This window comes from Mytilus edulis, chromosome 12 (genome assembly GCF_963676685.1).
Source record: "Mytilus edulis chromosome 12, xbMytEdul2.2, whole genome shotgun sequence".
NCBI lineage: Eukaryota > Metazoa > Mollusca > Bivalvia > Mytilida > Mytilidae > Mytilus > Mytilus edulis.
The window spans coordinates 39,918,570-39,929,396 of NC_092355.1; the positions used below are offsets into that span (position 1 = coordinate 39,918,570).

The following is a 10,827-nucleotide window of genomic DNA, read 5'->3' on the forward strand; positions in this document are numbered from 1 at the left end:
AAGTCTTATTTTCATAAAACTGTCGTACATTGATAGTATATAAATAAAATAGCGATCGTACTTTATAAAAAAAAAAAAAAAAAAAAAAAAACAACAACATTATAGATCTGTGTTCTTACGCAGAAATTTATTTCATACTTATTAGTAAATAAGATTGTGTTTTTCTTTTTCCAAAATATATAAAAAAAAAAATTAACATAACGCAGTCGATGCAGTATGAATGCCAATCAGAATAATAATCATCCGAGTGCAATTGTGTATGAAATCATGAATACACAGATCATGGTCTATGTAATTTCATAATGTTCATATTATTTTATCAAACAAATTATTTGTGTGCCATCTCTCTGTAACGCTTGTTTCTTGATTTTGCGTTTTGTCATCTTATATACTAATATGTGGAAATGGAATACAATATAGCATAATCTTTGTTTGTCGTTAATTAATACCTAGGGATTTCATTTTTATTTATGCATCTCATATTGTATCACGATTAAAATATGTTGTTCAAATGTGATAAATGTTCCTAGCTTCAAATATTGCACAATTGTTTACCCAATGGAATATAATGGTTCGTGTTGAACACATGTCATATGCAATATACTAGTTTCTAAAAATATTTTGATAGAATGATAATACTTTGATTTTATAAGTGATTTTGGAAAACGAAGTGTGGCAACCTTTTGAATTTAATATAAACAAGGAAACAATCTTGTTTTCATTTGATACACTATACATATATCAACAACTATTGAACTAGAAACCAATGATATTCAATATACGATTGGATTCTATAGACAAATCTATGCGTAAATATTATCCATTGCCAAACGTGTAATCAATACTGGAGAGATAACATTGCTTTTGGTCCTACGAGAGCATCAATTTAATTCATTTTTCAATCAAATGCTGAATCTGTTTTGTTAAACAATTTGGCAGTATTTGGAGCTGTTTAAATTGGTACTATAGATAAAAGGATTGTAATTTCAATAATTTGCTTGAAGAATATATTTCTATTATATTATTAAGGTAAGTTATTTTAAAAGTGTATATTATAATTTATTTTGTTTTGTTGTTACTTTATTGACTGTGATAACAAAAAAAAAATGATTTTATTTTGTGTTACAATTGCCTCAAAATCCCCTCAAATTGTTTCGTGCTTTCTCTGATTTTAACATAATCACATCTAACAATTTCCTTTTTGCTCATTATAACTAAAAAGCATATTGTTCCCATTATTTTTTATGACATCTTAATTATTTGAAATAATTTTCTGTTTTTTTATAGTATGTTCCCTTTCGATTTTTGTTAAAACATACGTATTGTCCTTTTTTTTATATTAGAATTTTTAAACATTTTTAATTATATTTAGTTTGATATATTTCAATTTAAAATACAGTCTTTGGTTCGTATATACACGTCCCATTTATCTTAACGGTGATAAAACATACTAGACTTTTTTGATAGAGCGTCAATTTAAATAGATTTTAAGAGACAAAATATTGATACAAATATAAGGATTTATCGCTGTTTTGTGCATTTTTCCTGTCATCTTTTTTTGTGATAATTTTTCATATCATGGTAGATGTGGCATGATTGCCAATGAGACAACTCCACAAGAGACCAAAATGACACAGAAATTAACAACTATAGGTCACCGTACAACCTTCAACAATAAGCAAAACCCATACCGCATAGTAAGTTACAACAGGCCCCGAGATGACAATGTAACACAATTCAAACGAGAAAACTAATGGCCGTATTTATATAAAATAGATGAACGAAAAACTGATTTGTAACACCAAAACAAACGACAACCTCTAAAATACAGGCTCCTGACTTGGGACAGGCAAATACATACAAAATGTGGCGGGGTTAAACATTTTGAAAAAAATACAAGTGAACATGGACCGGTAATTGTTATAACTATTACATATGTTACAGAAAGCCCTAGGAGAATAATATGCAAAACCATGGCGTCTAATGATTTAGAAATGAATCAGACTGTAAATAAATCTGGTGAAAAACATTTAAATTTAGAATCGCAGATTAATGTAAACCAACTAATTTTTGCGGGCGATTTTTTTTCGCAACTTTCGCGAGTAGAAAAATAACGCGAATATTAATCGCCGCGAATATGTAAAATATATATTTTTCCTTATCTATCTTCATTGAGACAATTAAAGAATCGCGAAATGGATCAGGAAGAACTAAACGCTAAATAAATAAAGTATCCATGACAATATGTTGGTTTACAATATTAACATTCTATTACATACTTATCAATTCAAAGGTTTAAAAAGTTTTGAAATTTTAGATTTTTGGAATTTTGATCAAAGTTTTAAAATATCAAAATTCGAAATTGTGTAAACGTTTTGAAATTTTGAAAATTTTAGCCAAATAATTGAAACATAACAATTTTATATATCGTTTTAAAATTTTATAGTTTAGAAATTTGATCAAATTTTAAAAATACTAAACCTAACGTACACCTTTGCTTATTTCACTTTTTTAAAGTTTGATTTTCTAAAATATTTATCAAAATATCAAAAATAGAAAAGGGGCGAATGTAAACAAAATAAATAGTTAACATGGTTAAAAAATTCATTTTTTATTTTAACACATAAGACATCTCATGGGATAACAGTATCCTGAAATTTTAAGATTAAGCATCTATCTAAAAAATATTTAAACATATTAAACCGGTAAAAGTAGATTAAAATTTCTAATAGAAGGTTATCGTTTTAGATAAATAATTCAGAGCTATTTGGTGTCCCCAGTGCCCAATATTAAGAAGTAACAGTGAAAACTGACCAACTCGCATTAGACCAAACAGTACAGATCTCAGTATTATTTGACGTTGCTGATGAAGGTAAGATCTAGAAAAAGCGATTCGGTCGCATTCAGCTTTAAACGTTTCGGTTTTTTTTTTATCGATTGCATGACGATTAATAATTGCCTTTTATGATCGATTTCAGTTCCAAGTTATCACACGGAAGGAATACTTAATTTATGGTGGCAAGGAACGTTGTGCTAATCGTGCTTCAGCTGGCCCCTAGACAAAAAAGAGTACTAGTTCAGTGATGGACCTATGATATAATAGACATCATATATTTGTACTAAACTCCCAAATATAAAAATGAACTAAAATTAAAGCATACAATATTAAAAGTCATAAGGCTCCTGAATTGTGACAGGCACACAAATGCGACAAGATTAAACATGTTTCGTGAGATAACACCCCCCCCCCCTTATACATCTAGCCAGAATATACAAACACACATCAATACGCACAGTAAAACGCACTTTAAAAGAAATACACGTCCCATGTCAGAATAGGAAACAAAAGAATATAATAAAAATGACAATGATGACAAATTAACAAAGTATTACTATGTATAAAGATAGCAGTGACTGACAAATGCTAGCTCCGGACCTCAATTAAACTAATTGAAATAATATGTCTTCAAGCACAATCCCTGCCTGTTGTATTACTTTATAATTTGTTCTTGAACATTCATGAAATATTTGTCACTGGCAACCAGAAATCGATAATTCAAAATAGGTTGTTAACATACAAATTACAAGCAAAGTAGTCCTGATACTAGATGGATTTCAACTTCACTTTGGCCAAACACCTTCAATTGTTTCTGTTCTCATATTTACTTGACTATTCAGTTTTCGGCGTTCCATAGGTGAATGCATTACTTAAAATTCAGCGCATTGTACTAGTTTTTCAAGAGCAACATAAGTGTATGGCCAAAAATGGAAAAAAATCCATCATGCAGCTGACAACGTGGCATTCTCTGTACACGCCCCATTCTGATTGGACGTACTTTTTTATTTTACTTTGCTCAAAGTTTATTGTCGTACGATAACTTAAAAAATTTACAAATAAAAACACGGATAAATGATATCCCTAATACAAAAATCCCTTTTCCTTTTATTTGCTATTTAAAAACAGAGGTTGATTTAGTGCCCCTAAAGCAGCTATGTATATGATAAATGCATATACTATTTACAAGCATTAGTCCAAACGCTGTATAAAGGAGCAACCATTTAAATTCAAAAGTGGGCATATGGTTGTTTTGTCGAAGTGAGAGAACAAATATATATATATATATATCAGATGTGGTATGATTGTCGATGACAATACTTTTCTAAAATATTTATCAAAATATCAAAAATAGAAAAGGGGCGAATGTAAACAAAATAAATAGTTAACATGGTTAAAAAATTCATTTTTTATTTTAACACATAAGACATCTCATGGGATAACAGTATCCTGAAATTTTAAGATTAAGCATCTATCTAAAAAATATTTAAACATATTAAACCGGTAAAAGTAGATTAAAATTTCTAATAGAAGGTTATCGTTTTAGATAAATAATTCAGAGCTATTTGGTGTCCCCAGTGCCCAATATTAAGAAGTAACAGTGAAAACTGACCAACTCGCATTAGACCAAACAGTACAGATCTCTGTACACGCCCCATTCTGATTGGACGTACTTTTTTATTTTACTTTGCTCAAAGTTTATTGTCGTACGATAACTTAAAAAATTTACAAATAAAAACACGGATAAATGATATCCCTAATACAAAAATCCCTTTTCCTTTTATTTGCTATTTAAAAACAGAGGTTGATTTAGTGCCCCTAAAGCAGCTATGTATATGATAAATGCATATACTATTTACAAGCATTAGTCCAAACGCTGTATAAAGGAGCAACCATTTAAATTCAAAAGTGGGCATATGGTTGTTTTGTCGAAGTGAGAGAACAAATATATATATATATATATCAGATGTGGTATGATTGTCGATGACAATACTTTTCGCCAGTGGCAAATGGAAACAGAACAATGAATAAGTTAACAAATGTAGGTCAACGTACGACATTCAACAATTATCAAAACCTTAAACTCACAGTGAAATATAAATGGTAAAGAAATGACAAATTAAAAACAATCAAAACGAGAAAATTAAAGGTATGATTAATTGTACATTTTTAAAACAAATATGTCAGATTGTTTTTACTTGTAATAGGTTTTAAACGTCCGCACGACAAGAAAGGAAACTTCAGGTGCTTTTCTCTAAACACAACATTTGCTCAAAGTCCCCTCAAGGCTAACTCCACCCCTTATCCCCGCCAATCCCCCTTATCAATATTGTACATTAGATGCAATAAATACTATATGAATTGGGGGGAATACAAAGAAATAATAAAACTAGAGGCTCTGAAGAGCATGTGTCGCTCACCTTGGTCTATGTGCATATTAAACAATGGACACAGATAAATTCATAACAAAATTGTGTTTTGATGATGGTGATGTGTTTATAGATCTTACTTTACCGAATATTCTTGTTGCTACAATTATCTCTATCTGTAATGAACTTGGCCCGGTAATTACAGTGGAAAATATTTTCTAAAAATCTACAAAAATGTATGACAAATGTAAATATTTACTATAAAGGACAATAACTCCTAAAGGGGTCAACTGACCCTATCGGTCGTGTTGACTTATTTGTAAATCTTACTTTGCTGAACATTATTGCTGTTCACTGTTTATCTCTATCTATAATATTATTTAAGATTATAACCAAAAACAGCAAAATTTCCTTAAAATTACCAATTCAGAGGCAGCAACCCAACAACTGGTTGTTTGATTCATCTCAAATTTTCAGGGCAGATAGATCTTGACCTGATAAACAATTGAACCCCATTTCAAATTTTCTCTAAATGCTTTATTTTTTTAGTTATAAGCCAAAAACTGCAATTTACTCCTGTTATCTATTTTTAGCCATGGCGGCCATCTTGGTTGGTTGACCGGGTCACCGGAAACAATTTTTAAACTAGATACCCAATGATGATTGTGGCCAAGTTTGGTTTAATTTGGCCTAGTAGTTTCAGAGGAGAAGATTTTTGTAAAAGATTACTAAGATTTACGAAAAATGGTTAAAAATTGACTATAAAGGGCAATAACTCCTACAGGGGTCAACTGACAATTTAAGTCGTTAGACTTATTTGTAAATCTTACTTTGCTGAACATAATTGCTGTTCACTGTTTATCTCTATTTATTATATTATTCAAGATAATAACCAAAAACAGGAAAATTTCCTTAAAATTACCAATTCAGGGGCAGCAACCCTACAACGGGTTGTTCGATTCAACTGCATTTTACCCCTATTATCTATTTTTAGCCATGGCGGCCATCTTGGTTGGTTGACCGGGTCACTGGACACAATTTTTAAACTAGATACCCCAATGATGATTGTGGCCAAGTTTGGTTTATTTTGGCCCAGTAGTTTCAGAGGAGAAGATTTTTGTAAAAGTTAACGACGGACGACGACGACGACGACGGACGACGGACGACGGACGACGGACGCCAAGTGATGAGAAAAGCTCATTTGGCCCTGTGGGCCAGATGAGCTAAACATGAAGCTTACATGTTTATGACATTACCGTTTAAACAGTAATTGTTTTTTTGTTTTGTTTCACGTAACATATAAACAGATGCAAATCTTACTTTTTTAATTGGGAACCTAAACGTGATTTAGAATAAATCTTTTAGAATCCTTAAAAAAATTGAGTCATTATATTTGAATATATCAAAAATAGATAATTAACGACTTCCTTATAAGAGAAGTAATAATGCTTTTAAATTCTATTCTTTTCGTGAAGTAGACATATTCTTTCTCAATATAAACATATTGCACGATCAACTTAATGTGTATATAAATAAGAAGATGTGGTATGATCGTCAACGAGACAACCCTGCAAAAGAGACCAAATTAACACAGAAATTAACAACTATAGGTTACCGTACGGCCTTCAAAAATGAACAAAGCCCATTACACAAAGTCAGCTTTAAAAGGCCCCAAAATGACTCTGTAAATCAATTCAAACGATAAAACTAACGGCCTAATTTATGTAATTCTTGTTGAAGAGTATAACGAAGATTTATTCAATTTATGACGGGAATTACATAAACAAACAAAAACACAATTTGCCGTTTCAGAATCTAATGCATCCTGGGTAATATTTTCAAAAATTTACACCAAAATGTCGTGATTGGTTAAAAATGTCATAAACAATGGAAATTCAACCAATGACGTGACGTTATTATAATTTTGGGATACGAACAATGAAATTGCCCATGCTCTTTTAGATTCTGAAACGGCGAATTAACTTAATAAATCGCTTCTGACACTTAATATCATTTCAAGGTTATTGCATCGAATTTGTCAAAAGGGAAATGGATCGTGCTGAATTACAATAATAATTATAAAATCATCGTTCATCGTAAAGAATTAATTTCCTGGGTCTTATTTTCCGATACATTCTTAGAATGAATTTCTGTTAGTTGTAATTGTTTATCATCAATAGGCAGCGATACAAAATAGCAAATTAATCAAAAGAAGGACCAATTTCTGACTTTTTATGAAAGAATTCACGTACATTAGAGTCATTTTGTATATAACACCGTACATAGTTGGTCATTTTGCTTTTGTCGCCGGTACTAAATGGCGAAATAAAAAGAATAATCACAGTCTTTAATGAAATCAGTGACATTCACTCATGTTTGTTGACCGCGTGAACTTAGAAGTAAGTTTTGCTTTATATTCTATTCACGTAACAGAAAAATGATATAAATAATTAAATGTGTAGTGTGTTTGTAATAAGATAAATAGTATAGATGGCTGCTTATTACGTTGAAACACCAATTAAAATAAATACATGTTAAATACATTATTGTTGATTGAATAATATGTGTTATCCACTACTCTACTGGTAAGAAAAAATATATCCATCTATTATGCTGGCTGTATATTAAATTATTTATTTATTTATTATTATAACCTGTATTTCTAGTTTTCACAGTGACATGATTTGCATGGTTTTCAATTGGAGTTTGTACTTGGTATCTAAATCGTTATCTAAGAACGATGAATCCCTCAATGTATATTTTCTGAGATATTAAATTCAAATGAAAATATATGCGATAAGAAAGGTAGACGTTTATCAAATATTTGTGCCTCAAAGATCAATTTACTTCTGTATTTCTTTTGACTAATTTACACTAATCATTTTGCAATTTTTTCTGAAAAAAAGATGCATATTCGTTTATTATTCGAAATATTCTCAGAAGCTAAGTGTCAGATCATTTGTCGTGTTCATTTCATAAAAGTCTAGACGTTGGGTTTTCATCTGCTCAAGTTTATTTTGAAACAGCGATGTGACAATAGCTTAAATGTCCTATTCAAACCTTCTGTATTGGGAACATATAACATATATGCTCCTATCAACACGTAACTGCTTAACAGGATGCATTAATCTATCAGCACTAGATTTTCTTTCCGCCATCATCCCTTTTGTTTTGTAATTCTTTTTTTTTCTTCTAATTATAGCAGATATGAAGGCTTGGAAATGGTTGATGACATATAGTTATCAATGGAAAAGGTATTGAAATAGTAACAACGGAGACTAAATTTGATTGGCATATTAAGAAGGATGAATATGGAAGGAAGTTTAAACACATCCGACAATTTTTCGGTACCAATCAACACACATGAAATATCGTTTGCACTTGAATGGACACGATTTGTAGCTGATCGTATTCTAATACCAGTAATTGTAATTCTAGGAATTGCGGGAAATTCTTGTAATATTGCTGTCTTAAGTAGACCGAAAATGAGAACATCAACAAATGTGTATCTGACAAACCTTGCTGTTTTTGATATGCTATATCTGGTATTTATGTTAACTTTATCAATGATACACTGCAGGGACAAAGGTATGTATGCGTCCAGCTATTATTACATCCCTTATGGCCGGGCACTTTCTGATTTGTTTGGAAACTGTAGCGTGTGGGTAACTGTTTGTTTTACACTAGAACGTTATATAGGCGTCTGTCATCCAATGAAAGGAAAAGCCTGGTGTACAGTTCAAAAGGCAAAATTTATAACGTTAGTAGTTTTTCTTGTTTGTTTATGTAATACTTTGCCTGTAGCATTTGAAAATGAAGTTATAACTGATATGGAAATTATGCAATCAGTGGACGACAGTTTAACACCTTTAACATATCAAAAGAACGAATATTTCTCCACAACGAAAACAAATGTGTCAATGAAAATGAGTAACTTGTCATCTAGAATTAATCATAAAAATATAACGAAGATTAATTACAGATGTGACACATCAGAGTTTGGTCAAAGAGAAAGTTACCAGTTTGGATATTATTGGTGGTACATAACGTTATTTACTTTCGTTCCACTTATTCTTCTTTCAGTTTTTAATATGTTTCTCATCAAGTCCGTTTGGCATGCAAACAAACGACGTAAATTGTTATCCCAGTCTCATGTTCTTGGAGATCACAATAACCAGTCTATGGAACAACAGAAGGTCACAACAATGTTAATATCAGTTGTGATTATATTTCTTCTGTGTCAGATTCCGTGGGCAATTCTATTGATTTACAAAGTGTATGTCTCCGCCTTCATTATACCACATGACAAAGACAATATATTAATAGCTGGAAACATTTGTAATATGCTGGGTCAGGTAAACGCTTCAATAAACTTCATTCTGTATTCTTACTTTAGCAGCAGATTCCGAAGAACTTTTAGGAAACTTTTATGCAGGTGGCAGAAAAAGAAAAGAGGAACAAATATCATGATATCGGATTACCAATCAAGAAAATCTGATTTTACTAAAGATAGTGTTACAACATCATTAATGGCATACAGATATAGGAGAGATACAGTGAGAGAGACAAATCCCATATGGAAAGCACCGCATATTGTGTTATCTTAGAGTTCAAAATGGTCAATATTGTGTTCTATGATAAGTTTCAGAAACTGTTTTATTTTAATGTAAATGTAATACACTTATTAGACAAAAAAACAAATACAAATCTTCAATGTATGTATTTTAATTAATCCATTGCAGCTATTCATATATTAATTTAAACAAAAATAACCTCTGAAAGATTAACTTAAAGATATTCGCAGAGACGAGGCAGAGACAATAGTTTCATTTTGGTGATAAAATTATTTGAAAAGTAGGCAAATGTGAGCGGTTTAAGAAATAAATAAATTCTGTAACACGTGATGAGAGTTGATGATAATAATAAAACCATGATTTTATCTAGTGACAGCAACCCTCGTAAAAGAGGTTAAAATACGATTGTCATCATATATGATACATAAGGTTATCTATGCCTATATTATGTTATATAAGTTGTTCATTGAAACAGGCATCAACAGTTAAGTTAAGATTTGAGTCATTATTTGACAATTTCCAAAATTCTAGAATCCTTCACGCTAATCCTTTTGATTCATATAAATTAATAAAATTGTAAGATTAAAACATGCAGATTGGCCAATATTGACACGTCGAAATTTAAACAAATTCTTAAAAAAGATTTGTTATAAGTGTTTGACACAGTTAATCATGTTAAATGCTTGTCAATAGTTTGCAAACAGTAAAGTTTACAGACCTTAGAAAACAATTTCAGAATCGGATATGCCACAAGAAATTATCTTCTTGTGTTAGTCGGGGGCTAATGTTTAATTGACCTAATATTAAGTTTCTGCATGTTTCACTATATTTAAATGACAGATATATGAAGCGATTTACTAATATATAAGAAAAAATAGCATAAAGTAAGACACAATTTAAAACAGTTGTTTTCCATTTGCTTGATGTGTTTGAACGTTTCATTTTCCTTGGAGTTCGGTATTCTTATTATTTCCCTTTTCACTTAAACTTGTGTTGACAGTTTACGATTCTGACCATTTGAAAATCCCTTTGATAGTGATTTTCGAAG

The 10,827-nt window shown here is 30.7% G+C and overlaps 1 protein-coding gene across 1 annotated transcript; it reads left to right on the forward strand.

Moving 5' to 3' along the window:
* The first annotated feature begins 8,411 nt into the window (after positions 1 to 8,411).
* On the forward strand, positions 8,412 to 10,122 carry LOC139499633 (FMRFamide receptor-like). The gene is made up of 2 exons (XM_071288382.1): positions 8,412 to 9,053; positions 9,177 to 10,122. The coding sequence occupies exons 1-2, from the start codon at positions 8,511 to 8,513 to the stop codon at positions 9,810 to 9,812; spliced, it is 1,179 nt and encodes a 392-aa protein (XP_071144483.1). The 5' UTR covers positions 8,412 to 8,510; the 3' UTR covers positions 9,813 to 10,122.
* The last annotated feature ends 705 nt before the right edge of the window (positions 10,123 to 10,827 follow it).

Excerpts from the sequence above, each read along its gene's own strand:
- LOC139499633 (XM_071288382.1), top strand. The coding sequence starts at position 8,511 with ATGAATATGGAAGGAAGTTTAAACACATCCGACAATTTTTCGGTACCA. Across the intron at positions 9,054-9,176 it reads ATATGGAAATTATGCAATCA|ATTAATTACAGATGTGACAC; the intron begins GTGGACGACAGT and ends AATATAACGAAG.